We start from the raw sequence: 20,166 nt of genomic DNA, 5'->3' as shown, positions 1-20,166 counted from the left end.
TTGCATTATTCTTGTGTTGTTTGGACTAGTCATGGAACTAATGATGCATAGCACACTGTGTACTTTAATAGTACTCAACATTTACTCAGGGAAACAGCACACATATTATAACAGCTAGGTACATCACTCACATCAATCACTGATACATGGTGCCAATAACCGTTATGGTCCTGAATGAACAAATGTAATAATTAGCACGAGGAGTTGAGTTGATTACAATGTCTCTAGATCTATGTCTGGGACAATACAGGACATGTGCTTGCTGCCTGGTAGGGACTACTCAAAGGAGTTATATAGACACCGATCCTATCATGCTACAGATGTAGGATCTTCATTTGATCACTATTTTATTGTTGAGAATTTTCCTGCACGTCAGGAAATGCAAACTTGTAGTGTATTCGAGGTTGAAAAAGGCTTCTAAAGTTTGTAATTTCCACTTTAAAATGACTTGATTTCTCCCAACGAAAAATGTATGAACTCCTACAAAAAATGTCCATTATTTATAATTCACATTTCCTGTTTCTGCAGGATTATTTTCCTGCTATAGCAAACTGGCTCAAATTAAGATCCTACATATGTATAGCTGCCATACACCCTTCACAGACCTCCTCTTACCAACTCTTCTCTCTCTATCTACCCTCTCTCCTACAGATGGGGACTTTTACCACCCAGCATGGTGAATACTTCTTAGAGCCCCTGATGAAGGCAGAGGAGGGGGAGGAGTACGACGAGGAGCACAACAAACCTCACCTCGTCTACAGAAAGGACAGGAAGAGGAGAGAGAGCCCTGCCAGTGAACCCACACAACCCTGCTCAGCCTCATGTAACAGACCTAGCTACCACTGTCTGCCCCTGTACTAACCATAGTCTGAATCCTCTCCTCTCCTATACTATACTGTATTGTACTACACTATACTATACTATACTATACTACGCTACACTATACTATACCATTTTTTTATTAACTTTTATTTATTCATGGTAGCCCAATTGAGACCAGGGTCTCATTCCCAATGGTGCCCTGAGGACAAACAATGTACATTACAATTAAAACAAGACAAATAAAAATAACCACAAGGCACAACCTCAACACCACAATTTTAACAAATAAACCACTACAATCCTCAATGAATTCATTCAACACCCGAGTCCTAAACTGCCATAGCGGCTCCAGGGAATGAAGATGCAAGGAATTTTGTAGGTTATTCCAACAATGCGGGGCACTAAAACTAAAGGAGGATTTACCTAAATTGGTCAAGACCAGAGGGACATCAAGAGTTAACCAATCCTGCGAGCAGGTTTGGTAGCTCATTCTTTTATATGTTAGCAATGAAGTTAGGTAAATTGGAAGCTTGTGTAGCATGGCTTTGTAAACAAAAAGGGAGTAATGAATTGATCTACGGGACTTTAGTGAGGACCAGACAACCTTTTGATACAGGATGTAGTGATGAGTATTAAAACTGTCACCTGTGATAAAGTAAAGGGCGCTATGGTAGACAGCATCCAAAGGTTTAAGAGTAGTGGCTGCTGTATTCTGGTAAATGGTGTCACCGTAGTCAAGAACTGGCAGGAAAGGTGACTGTACAATCTGCTTCCTGCTGTTTAGGGAGAGGCAAGATCTATTTCTAAAAATTAAGCCCACTTTAAATCTTTGCTTTTTAACTTTAAACATCGTCTTTGTCAATCCAAATGCCCAGATATTTGTAGGTGGGGACCCGACGAATGGGAGAACCATCCAATGAATAAATATGTAGTCCATCTGAAACATTCTTGTGAGAACTAGAGAACAACATGTATTTAGTCTTGCCTGCATTATGCTATACGATACTATACTTCCCTACACTGCAATACACTATAATACACTACACTATACTATGCTATACTATACTATGCTATACTAATCACAGTCTGATTGTTACTGGGGTTCCCCTCACACTTACCCCTCTGTTTTGTAATTCTCTCTGTGCCAAAGCCGTAATAGCTGCGCTAACTGCAAATTATACTTAGTCATGATTCTTGGCTGCGGGTTTAGCGAGAAGATTTGAGTCTTGATTAAGAGTGTCATTGAAATCCTTTATTTAATTCAGCTAAAATGTGTTCCAGCCAGCCATCCGCTCCAAAGGTTTTCACTCTCCTTTCTGGAGCGTTCACACCCAAGTCTGCGGAGGAACAGAGGAATAAATAATTACTTTTTAGTTTGCTGCACTGTCGGAGATAAATAAAGAAACTGGAGAGCACTGCATTTTATAAGCTGCTTTTGAATGTTCTCCATTTCATTAGAATGTTTATAGCTGCAGCCTTTAGATAGTGGAGAGGCCAACAAAAAGCAAAGTGACCCAGCAGAGCTCACCCTGACACAGGCCCTTAAAAGATGGCTCACGGGGAGCTTTGTGGGCGGCCTTTGTTGGCTGATGCAATAAATATTTTATGTGCAGGACACTTGATTTGTTTGTTGTCTGAACCCGGGTATTGTCTGCTGGTTGTGGCCATTGTCTGTGGCTGGGTTTAAAGTAGTTGGAGTGACCTGAGGGGCCAAAACCTCCTTAATATGCTTGCCTTTCACTCCATCAGTCTGTGTGGCAAACACAGAGGGGCAACAATCTGGAGGGTCTCACTCTCAGCCAGGCACTGGAGGACTTTGAAATATGCTCCCTCTCTGTGTAGACACTGTCAGAAAGTGGGTGAAAGGCCTAACATGAAGGTGTAGCAGCTCACACAAGTTGTGGGTCCATCCACCCAGTCTCCCTTTAATATCTTTCTAACCTCACAGATTAGATACAGTAGGTTTTTCTATTCAAAGTGCCCAAGCAAACACATTCTTCCTCCTCACCTTTTAATAAATCAATGGGGTCTTGTTATATACATAGATATATAGAGAAAGAGAAGACACCTGCAGCAGAGCAGACACACAATGAGGCAGGATTAAAGGAGAGAGACGACACAGGGCCGGGTTAGGACAGGAGAACTGTGAGGTGTCCTGGGCTGTGGTTCCACACCCTTATCTGATAGGCTCCTCTCCAGATGCACTGATAAATGCCTCTCTTTGAAGGCCACAGTAGGCCTGCCTGCCTGGCTGGCTGTTAGTAGGCCTAATTTCTTTTTATGGGAATGTGTACAGTGCAGTGCACACACTGACTGCTACTATCAGGTCAGGAGTAAACACTGTGTTGGTTGGCTGCTCTCAAAGCACAACAAAGGCATCAAATCAAATCAAGTTTATTGGTCGCGTACACAGGTTTGCAGATATCGCAGGTGCAGCAAAATGCTTATGTTTCTAGCTTAGACAGCACAGTAATATCTAGTAATACAATAACAATACACATAATCCAAAAGGTAAAAAAATATCAGAAATATCAGAACGAGCAATGTCAGTGTCCAGAATATAAGTGTATATATATAAATGGTGTGTATATACAGTATGGACAGTATATGAATAGAAAAGGTGTGTACAGCAGTAGCTACAGTGGGGAAAAAAAGTATTTAGTCAGCCACCAATTGTGCAAGTTCTCCCACTTAAAAAGATGAGAGAGGCCTGTAACTTTCATCATAGGTACACGTCAACTATGACAGACAAAATGAGGAAAAAATATCCAGAAAATCACATTGTAGGATTTTTAATGAATTTATTTGCAAATTATGGTGGAAAATAAGTATTTGGTCAATAACAAAAGTTTCTCAATACTTTGTTATATACCCTTTGTTGGCAATGACACAGGTCAAACGTTTTCTGTAAGTCTTCACAAGGTTTTCACACACTGTTGCTGTTATTTTGGCCCATTCGTCCATGCAGATCTCCTCTAGAGCAGTGATGTTTTGGGGCTGTCGCTGGGCAACACAGACTTTCAACTCCCTCCAAAGATTTTCTATGGGGTTGAGATCTGGAGACTGGCTAGGCCACTCCAGGACCTTGAAATGCTTCTTACGAAGCCACTCCTTCGTTGCCCGGGCGGTGTGTTTGGGATCATTGTCATGCTGAAAGACCCAGCCACGTTTCATCTTCAATGCCCTTGCTGATGGAAGGAGGTTTTCACTCAAAATGTCACGATACATGGCCCCATTCATTCTTTCCTTTACAGGGATCAGTCGTCCTGGTCCCTTTGCAGAAAAACAGCCCCAAAGCATGATGTTTCCACCCCCATGCTTCACAGTAGGTATGGTGTTCTTTGGATGCAACTCAGCATTCTTTGTCCTCCAAACACGACGAGTTGAGTTTTTACCAAAAAGTTATATTTTGGTTTCATCTGACCATATGACATTCTCCCAATCCTCTTCTGGATCATCCAAATGCACTCTAGCAAACTTCAGACGGGCCTGGACATGTACTGGCTTAAGCAGGGGGACACGTCTGGCACTGCAGGATTTGAGTCCCTGGCGGCGTAGTGTGTTACTGATGGTAGGCTTTGTTACTTTGGTCCCAGCTCTCTGCAGGTCATTCACTAGGTCCCCCCGTGTGGTTCTGGGATTTTTGCTCAGCGTTCTTGTGATCATTTTGACCCCACAGGGTGAGATCTTGCGTGGAGCCCCAGATCAAGGGAGATTATCAGTGGTCTTGTATGTCTTCCATTTCCTAATAATTGCTCCCACAGTTGATTTCTTCAAACCAAGCTGCTTACCTATTGCAGATTCAGTCTTCCCAGCCTGGTGCAGGTCTACAATTTTGTTTCTGGTGTCCTTTGACAGCTCTTTGGTCTTGGCCATAGTGGAGTTTGGAGTGTGACTGTTTGAGGTTGTGGACAGGTGTCTTTTATACTGATAACAAGTTCAAACAGGTGCCATTAATACAGGTAAAGAGTGGAGGACAGAGGAGCCTCTTAAAGAATAAGTTACAGGTCTGTGAGAGCCAGAAATCTTGCTTGTTTGTAGGTGACCAAATACTTATTTTCCACCATAATTTGCAAATAAATTCATTACAAATCCTACAATGTGATTTTCTGGATTTTTTTCCCTCATTTTGTCTGTCATAGTTGACGTGTACCTATGATGAAAATTACAGGCCTCTCTCATCTTTTTAAGTGGAAGAACTTGCACAATTGGTGGCTGACTAAATACTTATTTTCCCCACTGTATATACTGTAGGATGAGCCATGACTAGAATACAGTATATACACTACATGACCAAAAGTATGTGGACACCTGCTTGTCGAACATCTCATTCCAAAATCATGGGCACATTGCTGCGGGACTTACTTCCATTCAGCCACAAGAGCATTAGTGAGGTCGGGCACTGATGTTGGACGATTAGGCCTGGCTCGCAGTCGGCGTTCCAATTCATCCCAAAGGTGTTCGATGGGGTTGAGGTCAGGGCTCTGTGCAAGCCAGTCAAGTTCTTCCACACCGATCTTGACAAACCATTTCTGTATGTCATTGTATGCTGTAGCGTTACGATTTCCCTTCACTGGAACTAAGGGGCCTAGCTACCTCTCTCTCTCTCTCTCTCTCTCTCTCATCACAGGCTGCATAAACATGCAGCTCTTTACTGCAGCCTAATTGCTGAGAGCAAATTGCATTGAGCAACACAGTCAGGACCACCAGGCAGAGTGCAGCTGTAGGTGGGAATATCTCTGGGTATACAATATGATGTAGGTACAGCTCCTCTTGAATGCACAAGCAGATATATGTGATTAAGATATTGTGCTACAAAACTAAGAATCAACTTGTGGGGGCCTCAAGCAGAGGGCCTCAAGGTAAAAAATGGACCCGTGTGTTAGAAATGAAAGGGCCGATTTCTGGTCTTAGTCCGCACCTGTACAGTAGTGAAAGAAAAGAGAACCTGTTGCTGGCAGAGGGCAGATTCCTTTCTTGCTATCCCTCTATTCCTCTTTCTGAGGAGGCATAAAAGCACTCTTTGTGAGGGTCAATGATCTCATGGTCCTCTCTCTCCACACTTTATGTATCTGTGAAAGGGGAGGCTTGTCTTAAATAAAAGTTGCTAGTCAGAGTTTGATTGCTGAGGGGGCTGAAGGGTTTTGAGGCTTTGGGGGGTTGGGGAGTTGCAAGGAGGCTCAAAACCTGCCAACTATCCCAGTTGGTCAGAACAGAACACACATGGAAATGCCAGACACGCTAGTTCAGGAATGCTATAGAAGAAGACTATAGGCCTATCATGGTATACTGCATGTGTTTACTTTCAGTTGTTTAAGAATTTCCATAGTTGGTGGAGTCCTGTTGGTTTCCATAGTTGGTGTAGTCCTGTTGGTTTCCATAGTTGGTGTAGTCCTGCTGGTTTCCATAGTTGGTATAGTCCTGCTGGTTTCCATAGTTGGTATAGTCCTGTTGGTTTCCATAGTTGGTGTAGTCCTGTTGGTTTACATAGTTGGTGTAGTCCTGTTGGTTTCCATAGTTGGTGTAGTCCTGTTGGTTTCCATAGTTGGTGTAGTCCTGTTGGTTTCCATAGTTGGTGTAGTCCTGTTGGTTTCTATAGTTGGTGTAGTCCTGTTGGTTTCCATAGTTGGTGTAGTCCTGTTGGTTTCTATAGTTGGTGTAGTCCTGTTGGTTTCCATAGTTGGTGTAGTCCTGTTGGTTTCCATAGTTGGTGTAGTCCTGTTGGTTTCCATAGTTGGTGTAGTCCTGTTGGTTTCCATAGTTAGTGAAGTCAGTTTGGTTTCCATAGTTGGTGTAGTCATATTGGTTTCCATAGTTGGTGTAGTCCTGTTGGTTTCCATAGTTGGTGTAGTCCTGTTGGTTTCTATAGTTGGTGTAGTCCTGTTGGTTTCCATAGTTGGTGTAGTCCTGTTGGTTTCTATAGTTGGTGTAGTCCTATTGGTTTCCATAGTTGGTGTAGTCATATTGGTTTCCATAGTTGGTGAAGTCCTACATCTGCTCACCTTGGTAAAATGTGTTGATACTGTAGAAGCAGAACAGTATGTTTACACTGAGATAACGTGAACAAAGATGAAGTTGAAGAGCTCCTTGTGTCCACCATTCTGCAGTCGTCTTTGGTCTTTCAACAGAAATCTAAGAGTTTTTCCTCTCATATGCCGTCACCAACAGGGGAGTGTTGAAAATGCTACTATGATAATAAGGTATTTTAAAGTGCAACCTCTTAGGGAAGATAGGGTTTCTGTTGTTTCATCCTCAGTCAATACACAGTAATAAAGTTGTCATTGGCTGTTTTCCTTGCTGTGTGTGTTCATGCATTGTTGTTAGAGCACTACAGTATTCCATGACTCATGCTTTCCATTTGATTTACAACAAAATAGTTCTCAAACTCAATATTTTAGTAAATTCAAGTTCAGATACATAACTTTCCTTGACACTAACATGACCTAGATGTTCTTCCCTACTACTGTTCACTAGGCACCGAGCAGCCATGTCTAGGACTACAGGTCTATATGCACACTAAGCCATCTTGGGTGGTTTTGCCACTGTTTTTGATAACTGTGAAGTTGGGAGCTGTTGAGTGGGCGATTAAGAGGCGAGTGTTCTTAAGTTTAAAAGGCGAATGTTCCTCATTATGCCAGCATGGGTTTTAAAGGTTCTCCAAAGGAGCTTGTCAGACTGAAATCACAACAACACTGTGACTGCGTCGGCCCCTTAATGCAACATTCTGGGGGTTATCTGTCTGTCTGCCTGTGGGCTAAAGCTTGCATGTGAATCTCTGTGTCGGTCGTCCTGAGATGGAGATAGTCAGAAGGATGGGGGTGGCCCAGGATAGGGGAAGACTATTCTCACTCTGCTCACTAGGTCTCTGCAGGGCTGACATGTATGAGAGCTTTGAAGGTAATAAGAGGTTGTAGTTGTATGTTTCTCTCTCATGATGTGCTTACTATATTGCAGGCATGACTGGTCCCTGGTACTAGGACTGGGATGCGGTGAATGGAACAATTAGTGTGATTATGGAGAAGGACCGAGTTGTTTCTGCTGGAGAATACAGAGTTGGTTGGCTGTGGGCCTGTGGCTATCCCTCCCAGGTACAAAGCATCGCTGCATGTCCCTTTGCCCCTGACCTCTAAACACAAATATTTTAATGGGAATCACCCATTGCCCGGCCCACAGTGTAAAAATGACGTGGGTCCAAATGCAAGTCTCAGCTTTTTTTGACAAAGGGTTCATTTACATGGAAAATGCTCTCTCATGCCGTCCCCCGTGCGATCTGGTATTGAACTAGCTGACTTGAATCGCTCCCTGTTCTTTAGCGCTTTCATGTATGTGAATGGAAGCGCTTGTTGTGTGTTGTGTGGGACCTCGCGCTTGTGTCACCTTTTGTTTGGAGTCACTCATTGGATGGGATCTGACCATGGGCTCTTCCCTAGAGGTGTTCGGCCCTCCATTTCAACTGTTTACACTGAGTTGAAGTTGTTTTTGTCTCTCATGCCGTGTTGGGAATGGGCTCAGTAGAGGTAGGCATGGTGCGATGGATGGATGGTTATCGGTCAAATGACCTCTCTCACCTTTAGGGTCTGGCTCGCAGAGGTATGGGGGCTTTGGGGTGTAATCTGGCTCCATAGGGCTTAGGCCCCCAACACACCATGGAGCCGCTATTGTTACTCATCCTGAAATGTGTATCTGGAGGAGTGAGTGTGTAAAATGTTTTGCTTTGTTCATGTCGTGTGCGTGCGAAGTGTGCGTGTATGCACAGACTGTGTGTGTGTGAACTCTGTTAGGCTTATCTTTTTGACTGAGTGTTTGTTGTCTCTGTTGCTGTGAAAGAGACGGCTCTCTGAGGAGTTGGAATCGCTGAGCGAGAAGAGGATAGGAGAGGAGCAAGTTTCTGTCTTCATCTGTATGCCTAGCCTGGTCGGTGCTGCATGTGCCGGTCTCGCTCTAAACCCTGGCACTGGCCCCGGACGTTTCTCAGGCTCTCGCTCTGCCTTCCTCCTCCCTCTACACCTGTGTCTCTATCTGTAGCAGCCCCTCAATCCACGTCAGAGTTTTCAAACTCAACTCCAACTATACATCTACAGGAGAAGTTGGACTGTGTTGTAACTGGGGCACTCGGGGAATAATAAAATCAGACATATTTAATGATACGTTTGGTGAACATTGTGCCTCTGTCTATAACCGATTTAGGTATGAAGTACTATGATGCTTCTCCGACCTAGGCAATAGTTATTGTGAACCAAATGTAAGTAACTTATAGTTAGTATGAACTCCAGTTCTGCACTTCAGCAATAATAGAGCCCTCATTGCTCTGGTGTTCTTTATGGAGAGAGTGACATAAGCAGCTAATCATTCTTCCACATGGTCATCTGACTGACTGGACGATAACAGATTGTCTGGGTGTTGGATCAGCTATACACACTAGACAGACAGATATAGAAAGATAGACAGACAGACAGCAGTCTAATGGTTGTCATGTGGCCATAGCGACAGGACAGCCCCAGTGAACCCAACCCAGTGTGTTGTTGTCACGATCGTCTTCAAAATGAGCGGACCAAGGCGCAGCGTGATAAGCGTACATACTTTATTATGTAAAGCGCACACACGAAAACGAAACAAAACACGATCGTAACGTCCTCAGTGACTACTACTGAACAGGAACACGTAACATAGAACAATGGAACAAAAACCCACCACCATAAAGTGAAAACACACAGTTTAAATATGGCTCCCAATCAGAGATAACGAGCCGACAGCTGACACTCGTTACCTCCGATTGGGAGTCATTGACCAATCACCACTAAACACAAACAAATGAAACACACCCATCCCCAACACCACCAAATGAAATACACCCTGGCTCTAACACACAGTCCCGGAGCCAGAGTGTGACAGTACCCCCCCCCAAAGGCGCGGACTCCGACCGCGCCTAACCCAAAAAATGGGGAGGGCTGGGTGGGTGTTGCTCCTCGGAGGCGGCTCTGGCACTGGTCGTGGTCCCCACCCCACCATAGTCACTACCCGCTTTAGTAGCCTCCTCCATTTGACCACCCTACAACCTAACCCACCTGGATTAAGGGGCAGCACCGGACTAAGAGGCAGCACCGGACTAAGGGGCAGCACCGGACTAAGGGACAGCACCAGGATAAGGAGCAGCACCGAGCTAAGGGACAGCACCGGACTAAGGGGCAGCACCAGGATAAGGGACAGCACCAGGATAAGGAGCAACACCGAGCTAAGGGGCAGCACCGGACTAAATGGCGGATCCTGGCTGGCTGGCTCTGGTGGATCCTGGCTGGCTGGCGGATCCTGGCTGGACGGCTCTGGCGGATCCCGGCTGGACGGCTCTGGCGGATCCCGGCTGGACGGCTCTGGCGGATCCCGGCTGGACGGCTCTGGCGGATCCCGGCTGGACGGCTCTGGCGGATCCCGGCTGGACGGCTCTGGCGGATCCCGGCTGGACGGCTCTGGCGGATCCCGGCTGGACGGCTCTGGCGGATCCCGGCTGGACGGCTCTGGCGGATCCTGGCTGGACGGCTCATGGCTGGCTGACGGATCTGGCTGCCCATGGCTGGCTGACGGATCTGGCTGCCCATGGCTGGCTGACGGATCTGGCTGCTCATGGCTGGCTGACGGATCTGGCTGCTCATGGCTGGCTGACGGATCTGGCTGCTCATGGCTGGCTAACGGATCTGGCTGCTCATGGCTGGCTGACGGATCTGGCTGCTCATGGCTGGCTGACGGATCTGGCTGCTCATGGCTGGCTGACGGATCTGGCTGCTCATGGCTGGCTGACGGATCTGGCTGCTCATGGCTGGCTGACGGATCCTGGGGACGCACACAAGGCCTAGTGCGTGGTGCCGGAACTGGTGGTCCCGGGCTGAGGACACGCATCTCAGGGCTAGTGCGGGGAGCAGCAACAGGACGCACAGGACTCTGGGGACACACAGGAGGCTTGGTGCGAATAGCCGGAACGGGCTGGACCAGGCTGGCGACTCGCACCCCTGGTTTGGTGCGAGTGGCAGGAACAGGCCGGGCCGGGCTGGCGACGCACACCGTAGGCTCCGTACGTGGCACAGGAACCGGCCGGGCTGGGCTGGCGACGCACACCGTAGGTTTCCTACGTGACGCAGGGACAGGCCGGGCTGGGCTGGCGACGCACACCGTAGGCTTCGTACGTGGCGCAGGAACAGGCCGGGCTGGGCTGGCGACGCACACCGTAGGCTTCCTACGTGGCGCAGGGACAGGCCGGGCTGGGCTGGCGACGCACACCGTAGGCTTCGTACGTGGCGCAGGAACAGGCCGGGCTGGGCTGGCGACGCACACCGTAGGCTTCCTACGTGGCGCAGGGACAGGCCGGGCTGGGCTGGCGACGCACACCGTAGGCTTCGTACGTGGCGCAGGAACAGGCCGGGCTGGGCTGGCGACGCACACCGTGGGCTTGACGCGTGGAGTAGACACAGGCCGGTCCGTACTGGGAACACACACCACTGGCCTTAACCGGGGCTCAGGAACGGGCCGGACCGGACTGGTAACACACTTCAGTCTCTCACGCCGTGCCACAACAACTTCCCTCCCTCTACTCGCCAATGGCTCCCGTACTCCGGTAGCCTTCTCTCCACGTCTACCTGTGGCAGCCTCCTGCTGCCCAGCCGCCCAAGCCATGTGCCCCCCCCAAAAAATTTCTTGGGGTTGCCTCTCGTCCTTCCGACGATGGCCCTGCCGACGCCGTTGCTCCTCTCTCCGTCGCCTCTCCACAGTTTCGCTCCATGGACGGCGATCCATCCCATCCAGGATCTCCTCCCAAGTCCAGGACCCTTTTCCGTCCAAAATCTCCTCCCATGTCCAGACCCTAGGCTCCTGGACACGCTGCTTGGTCCTTTGATGGTGGGTTTTTCTGTCACGATCGTCAGCACCGGACTAAGGGACAGCACCAGGATAAGGAGCAGCACCGAGCTAAGGGACAGCACCGGACTAAGGGGCAGCACCAGGATAAGGGACAGCACCAGGATAAGGAGCAACACTGAGCTAAGGGGCAGCACCGGACTAAATGGCGGATCCTGGCTGGCTGGCTCTGGTGGATCCTGGCTGGCTGGCGGATCCTGGCTGGACGGCTCTGGCGGATCCCGGCTGGACGGCTCTGGCGGATCCCGGCTGGACGGCTCTGGCGGATCCCGGCTGGACGGCTCTGGCGGATCCCGGCTGGACGGCTCTGGCGGATCCCGGCTGGACGGCTCTGGCGGATCCCGGCTGGACGGCTCTGGCGGATCCCGGCTGGACGGCTCTGGCGGATCCTGGCTGGACGGCTCATGGCTGGCTGACGGATCTGGCTGCCCATGGCTGGCTGACGGATCTGGCTGCCCATGGCTGGCTGACGGATCTGGCTGCTCATGGCTGGCTGACGGATCTGGCTGCTCATGGCTGGCTGACGGATCTGGCTGCTCATGGCTGGCTAACGGATCTGGCTGCTCATGGCTGGCTGACGGATCTGGCTGCTCATGGCTGGCTGACGGATCTGGCTGCTCATGGCTGGCTGACGGATCTGGCTGCTCATGGCTGGCTGACGGATCTGGCTGCTCATGGCTGGCTGACGGATCCTGGGGACGCACACAAGGCCTAGTGCGTGGTGCCGGAACTGGTGGTCCCGGGCTGAGGACACGCATCTCAGGGCTAGTGCGGGGAGCAGCAACAGGACGCACAGGACTCTGGGGACACACAGGAGGCTTGGTGCGAATAGCCGGAACGGGCTGGACCAGGCTGGCGACTCGCACCCCTGGTTTGGTGCGAGTGGCAGGAACAGGCCGGGCCGGGCTGGCGACGCACACCGTAGGCTCCGTACGTGGCACAGGAACCGGCCGGGCTGGGCTGGCGACGCACACCGTAGGTTTCCTACGTGACGCAGGGACAGGCCGGGCTGGGCTGGCGACGCACACCGTAGGCTTCGTACGTGGCGCAGGAACAGGCCGGGCTGGGCTGGCGACGCACACCGTAGGCTTCCTACGTGGCGCAGGGACAGGCCGGGCTGGGCTGGCGACGCACACCGTAGGCTTCGTACGTGGCGCAGGAACAGGCCGGGCTGGGCTGGCGACGCACACCGTAGGCTTCCTACGTGGCGCAGGGACAGGCCGGGCTGGGCTGGCGACGCACACCGTAGGCTTCGTACGTGGCGCAGGAACAGGCCGGGCTGGGCTGGCGACGCACACCGTGGGCTTGACGCGTGGAGTAGACACAGGCCGGTCCGTACTGGGAACACACACCACTGGCCTTAACCGGGGCTCAGGAACGGGCCGGACCGGACTGGTAACACACTTCAGTCTCTCACGCCGTGCCACAACAACTTCCCTCCCTCTACTCGCCAATGGCTCCCGTACTCCGGTAGCCTTCTCTCCACGTCTACCTGTGGCAGCCTCCTGCTGCCCAGCCGCCCAAGCCATGTGCCCCCCCAAAAAAATTTCTTGGGGTTGCCTCTCGTCCTTCCGACGATGGCCCTGCCGACGCCGTTGCTCCTCTCTCCGTCGCCTCTCCACAGTTTCGCTCCATGGACGGCGATCCATCCCATCCAGGATCTCCTCCCAAGTCCAGGACCCTTTTCCGTCCAAAATCTCCTCCCATGTCCAGACCCTAGGCTCCTGGACACGCTGCTTGGTCCTTTGATGGTGGGTTTTTCTGTCACGATCGTCTTCAAAATGAGCGGACCAAGGCGCAGCGTGATAAGCGTACATACTTTATTATGTAAAGCGCACACACGAAAACGAAACAAAACACGATCGTAACGTCCTCAGTGACTACTACTGAACAGGAACACGTAACATAGAACAATGGAACAAAAACCCACCACCACAAAGTGAAAACACACAGTTTAAATATGGCTCCCAATCAGAGATAACGAGCCGACAGCTGACACTCGTTACCTCCGATTGGGAGTCATTGACCAATCACCACTAAACACAAACAAATGAAACACACCCATCCCCAACACCACCAAATGAAATACACCCTGGCTCTAACACACAGTCCCGGAGCCAGAGTGTGACAGTTGTCTCTGTCTCAGAGTTCCAGTGACAAATTCCAACAGCTATTTTCTGCAGAGTTCTACTGTCTGTCTGTCTGTCTGTCTGGGTATTCTGTCTGAACAGATGGGCAGCAATGTTCTGTTATAGTGTTATCAGTCAGATGTATGGTGCTGACAGGTGAGGGACATGGTCCCCACATTGTGGCCATGGGCAGGCTGGGACACCACTGACCCTGATGGGAAGACAGTTGCAGGCCAGAGATGTGCAGTGTCATCGCCTGGAGCTCCTCTGTCCATCTGAATACTTATAGGCACCAAAACAAGTGGTTGAAATGATTATGTTACTCTTATGTATGGAACGTCTATGGAGGTTATTTGATCTTGGGGAATTGAGACCAATGGAATATACTGTAGATGGAGAGTGGAATCCAAGATGTTGCTGCTGTCATCTACAGTATACTGAACAAAAATATAAATGCAACATGTAAAGTGTTGGTCCCATGTTTCATGAGCTGAAATAAAAGATCACAGAAATTTTCCATATGCACAGAAAGCTTATTTCGCAAAAAATGTCTGCGTAAATGTGTTTACATCCCTGTTAGTGAGTATTTCTCCTTTGCCAAGATAATTACATTTTAGTCATTTAGCAGACACTTTATCCAATCTTTTTTTCTTTTTTTTTCTCATACTGGTCTCCCGTGGGAAACGAACCCACAACCCTGCCGTTGCAAACGCCATGCTCTACCAACTGAGCTACACGGGACTAATCCGTCCTGACAGGTGTGGCATATCAAGAAACTGATTAAACAGCATGATCATTACACAGGTGCACCTTGTGCTGGGCACAATAAATGGCCACTGTAAAATGTGCAGTTTTGTCAAACAACACAATGCCACAGATGTCTCAAGTTTTGAGGGAGCGTGCAATTGGCATGCTGACTGCAGGAATGTCCACTAGAGCTGTTGCCAGAGAATTGATTGTTCATTTCTCTACCATAAGCCACCTCCAATTACGTTTGAGAGAATTTGGCAGTACGTCCAACCGGCCTCACAACCGCAGACCACATGTAACCACGCCAGCCCAGGACCTCCACATCCGGCTTCTTCACTTGCGGGATCGTCTGAGACCAGTCACCCGGACAGCTGATGAAACTGTGGGTTTGCACAACCGAAGAATTTCTGCACAAACTGTCAGAAACCATCTCAGGGAAGCTCATCGGCATGCTTGTCTTCCTCACCAGGGTCTTGACCTGACTGCAGTTCGGAGTCGTAGCCGACGTCAGTGGGAAAATGCTCACCTTCAATGGCCACTGGCATGCTGGAGAAGTGTGCTCTTCACAGATGAATCCCGGTTTCAACTGTACCAGGCAGATGGCAGACAGTGCGGATGGCGTTGTGTGGGCGAGCGGTTTGCTAATGTCAACATTGTGAACAGAGTGCCCCATGGTGGCGGTGGGGTTATGGTATGGGCAGGCGTAAGCTATGGACAACGAACACAATTGCATTTTATCGATAGAAATTTGAATGCACAGAGATATCGTGACAAGATCCTGAGGCCCATTGTCGTGCCATTCATCCGCCACCATCACCTCATGTTTCAGCATGATAATGCACAGCCCCATGTCGCAAGAATCTGTACACAATTCCTGGAAGCTGAAAATGTCCCAGTTCTTCCATGGCCTGCATACTCACCAGACATGTCACCCATTGAGCATGTTTGGGATGCTCTGGATCGACGTGTTCGACAGCGTGTTCCAGTTCCCGCCAATATCCAGCAACTTCGCACAGCCGTTGAAGAGGAATGGGACAACATTCCACAGGCCACATTAACAGCCTGATCAACTCTATGTGAAGAAGATGTGTTGCGCTGCATGAGGCAAATGGTGGTCACACCAGATACTGACTGGTTTTCTGATTCACGCCCCAAACTTTTTTTAAAGGTATCTGTGACCAACAGATGCATATCTGTATTCCCAGTCATGTGAAATCCATAGATTAGGGCCTAATTTATTTATTTCAATTGACTGATTTCCTTATATAGCTCAGTTGGTAGAGCATGGCGCTTGCAATGGCAGGGTTGTGGGTTCGTTTCCCACGGGGGGCCAGTATGAAAATGTATGCACTCACTAACTGTGAAGTCGCTCTGGATAAGAGCGTCTGCTAAATGACAAAAAAATTTAAAATGTAACTCAGTCAAAAGTTTTACAGTTCAGACACAGGGGGACAATGTAATTCCCATCATTTTAAGACCACTCATGTCCTCATTAAAAGCTGAAAGGAAAGTACATGCCAAGTGCTTTGGGGTAATTGATTCAGTGTCGTGGTTTTATGACAGTTTGGTTTTCTGCAGCCCATCTTTACTGTACATCTCAGAGGGGCACTCACTCTCCCCAAAGAACAAAGCAGACAGACATGAACCGACCATCATCTCTTCTCTCTCTCCTCAACACGAGAGAAACAAGGAATCTGGCAGCTTTCACTGGTCTTATCGCGTGAGGTAGAGATGGTTACATTGAAGGACAACCTAGCTGTTGCATCATTGTTGTTGAACTCCAGAGCAGAGGGATGGGATTCCCTGTTGAGAAAGTCTGGTTCCTGAACTTTAACCCTTAACCCCTTGGCCACCCTACAGCTTTTAACATGGATCTGGACAGTAACACTGACACCACTGTGGGCAGACTGTGTGTGTGACAGCTGCTATCATTCTTTATAATGGTCAAGAGTCATGCAGCCATGTTTAAAAGCTTTCGTTCTACAGCAACAATTAGTTCCCTCTTTTCTCTGTCTAGCCAGCAGCCACAGAATTACTCTTAATTGTAGGTCTGTGTGGGTCTAGAGGATGTTGTACTGTCTGTTAAACGACCATAACAACGTGACCCTTGATTGACCCAGGCATGATCTATGCTTGCTGTAAGGTACACTACAGCTACACAATGCTGCGGACAACACTGTCTCCGTAATTGGCACCCAAGTGACAGAGCTCTTTCTCTCCCAGTGGGTTATTGTAAAAGAATGTTAATTAGCTCAACAATGAAATCAGTGTTCCCTATTGTTGGGCTTTTGGCATTGATACTTCTGAACGAGAGTGAAAATAGGTCATAGTGCATCAGAGTATTAAATAAATGGACTTTATTCCAGCTGAAGAGGAGGACAACGTCATGTTTGTTGACATCATGCTTGAATGATGTCAACAAACATTTGTTGTAAAAAATATATATAAAAAATTAAGCACGTTGGTATCAATCATTGAAGTGATGTACTATTGCTTTAATGTTTCTTGGATTGTAAACAAAAAACGAAAAAAAATAAAAAATAAAAAATAAAAAAAATATATATATATATATAGTGAGGGAAAAAAGTATTTGATCCCCTGCTGATTTTGTACGTTTGCCCACTGACAAAGAAATGATCAGTCTATAGTTTTAATGGTAGGTTTATTTGAACAGTGAGAGACAGAATAACAACAACAAAATCCAGAAAAACACATGTCAAAAATGTTATAAATTGATTTGCATTTTAATGAGGGAAATAAGTATTTGACTCCCTCTCAATCAGAAAGATTTCTGGCTCCCAGGTGTCTTTTATACAGGTAACGAGCTGAGATTAGGAGCACACTCTTAAAGGGAGTGCTCCTAATCTCAGTTTGATACCTATATAAAAGACACCTGTCCACAGACGCAATCAATCAATCAGATTCCAAACTCTCCACCATGGCCAAGACCAAAGAGCTCTCCAAGGATGTCAGGAACAAGATTGTAGACCTACACAAGGCTGGAATGGGCTACAAGACCATCGCCAAGCAGTTTGGTGAGAAGGTGACAACAGTTGGTGCGATTATTCGCAAATGGAAGAAACACAAAAGAACTGTCAATCTCCCCCGGCCTGGGGCTCCATGCAAGATTTCACCTCGTGGAGTTGCAATGATCATGAGAACGGTGAGGAATCAGCCCAGAACTACACGGGAGGATTTTGTCAATGATCTCAAGGCAGCTGGGACCATAGTCACCAAGAAAACAATTGGTAACACACTACGCCGTGAAGGACTGAAATCCTGCAGTGCCCGCAAGGTCCCCCTGCTCAAGAAAGCATATATACAGGCCCGTCTGAAGTTTGCCAATGAACATCTGAATGATTCAGAGGAGAACTGGATGAAAGTGTTGTGGTCAGATGAGACCAAAATCGAGCTCTTTGGCATCAACTCAACTCACCGTGTTTGGAGGAGGAGGAATGCTGCCTATGACCCCAAGAACACCATCCCCACCGTCAAACATGGAGGTGGAAACATTATGCTTTGGGGGTGTTTTTCTGCTAAGGGGACAGGAAAACTTCACCGCATCAAAAGGACGATGGACGGGGCAATGTACAGTCAAATCTTGGGTGAGAACCTCCTTCCCTCAGCCAGGGCATTGAAAATGAGTCGTGGATGGGTATTCCAGCATGACAATGACCCAAAACACACGGCCAAGGCAACAAAGGAGTGGCTCAAGAAGAAGCACATTAAGGTCCTGGAGTGGCCTAGCCAGTCTCCAGACCTTAATCCCATAGAAAATCTGTGGAGGGAGCTGAAGGTTCGAGTTGCCAAACATCAGCCTCGAAACCTTAATAACTTGGAGAAGATCTGCAAAGAGGAGTGGGACAAAATCCCTCCTGAGATGTGTGCAAACCTGGTGGCCAACTACAAGAAACGTCTGACCTCTGTGATTGCCAACAAGGGTTTTGCCACCAAGTACTAAGTCATGTTTTGCAGAGGGGTCAAATACTTATTTCCCTCATTAAAATGCAAATCAATTTATTACATTTTTGACATGCGTCAAAAATATATAATATATATATATATATATATATATACACAGTGGGGAGAACAAGTACACTGCCGATTTTGCAGGTTTTCCTACTTACAAAGCATGTAGAGGTCTGTAATTTTTTATCATAGGTACACTTCAACTGTGAGAGACGGAATCTAAAACAAAAATCCAGAAAATCACATTGTATGATTTTTAATTAATTAATTTGCTTTTTATTGCATGACATAATATTTGATCACCTACCAACCAGTAAGAATTCCGGCTCTCACAGACCTGTTAGTTTTTCTTTAAGAAGCCCTCCTGTTCTCCACTCATTACCTGTATTAACTGCACCTGTTTGAACTCGTTACCTGTATAAAAGACACCTGTCCACACACGCAATCAAACAGACTCCAACCTCTCCACAATGGCCAAGACCAGAGAGCTGTGTAAGGACATCAGGGATACAATTGTAGATCTGCACAAGGCTGGGATGGGCTACAGGACAATAGGCAAGCAGCTTGGTGAGAAGGCAACAACTGTTGGCGCAATTATTAGAAAATGGAAGAAGTTCAAGATGACGGTCAATCACCCTCGGTCTGGGGCTCCATGCAAGATCTCACCTCGTGGGGCATCAATGATCATGAGGAAGGTGAGGGATCAGCCCAGAACAACACGGCAGGACCTGGTCAATGACCTGAAGAGAGCTGGGACCACAGTCTCAAAGAAAACCATTAGTAAAACACTACGTCGTCATGGATTAAAATCCTGCAGTGCATGCAAGGTCCCCCTGCTTATGCCAGCGCATGTCCAGGCCCGTCTGAAATTTGCCAATGACCATCTGGATGATCCAGAGGAGGAATGGGAGAAGGTCGTGTGGTCTGATGAGACAAAAATAGAGCTTTTTGGTCTAAACTCCACTCGCCGTGTTTGGAGGAAGAAGAGGGATGAGTACAACCCCAAGAACACCATCCCAACCGTGAAGCATGGAGGTGGAAACATCATTCTTTGGGGATGCTTTTCTGCAAAGGGGACAGGATGACTGCACCATATTGAGGGGAGGATGGATGGGGCCATGTATCGCGAGATCTTGGCCAACAACCTCCTTCCCTCAGTAAGAGCATTGAAGATGGGTCGTGGCTGGGTCTTCCAGCATGACAACGACCCGAAACACACAGCCAGGGCAACTAAGGAGTGGCTCCGTAAGAAGCATCTCAAGGTCCTGGAGTGGCCTAGCCAGTCTCCAGACCTGAACCCAATAGAAAAACTTTGGAGGGAGCTGAAAGTCCGTATTGCCCAGCGACAGCCCCGAAACCTGAAGGATCTGGAGAAGGTCTGTATGGAGGAGTGGTCCAAAATCCCTGCTGCAGTGTGTGCAAACCTGGTCAAGACCTACAGGAAACGTATGATCTCTGTAATTGCAAAGAAAGGTTTCTGTACCAAATATTAAGTTCTGCTTCTCTGATGTATCAAATACTTTTTTCATGCAATAAAATGCAAATTAATTACTTAAAGATTATACAATGTGATTTTCTGGATTTTTGTTTTAGA

General features: G+C 48.0%; 1 protein-coding gene across 1 annotated transcript in view; it reads left to right on the top strand.

Annotated features, from left to right (window-relative positions):
• LOC311137674 (A disintegrin and metalloproteinase with thrombospondin motifs 20-like) overlaps positions 1-20,166 on the top strand; it is a gene marked incomplete at both ends in the record, with an annotated part of 157,378 nt that overhangs the window by 17,958 nt on the left and 119,254 nt on the right. Inside the window, one exon of the mRNA XM_084172202.1 lies at positions 652-823. Within this exon, the coding sequence (XP_084028328.1) occupies positions 652-823 (172 nt within the window). The remainder of the gene's footprint in view (positions 1-651; positions 824-20,166) is intronic.

The sequence above is a fragment of the Coregonus lavaretus genome (genome assembly GCF_964263955.1).
Source record: "Coregonus lavaretus genome assembly, chromosome: 11".
Taxonomy (NCBI): Eukaryota; Metazoa; Chordata; class Actinopteri; order Salmoniformes; family Salmonidae; genus Coregonus; species Coregonus lavaretus.
This window is presented reverse-complemented; position numbering and strand designations above follow the sequence as displayed.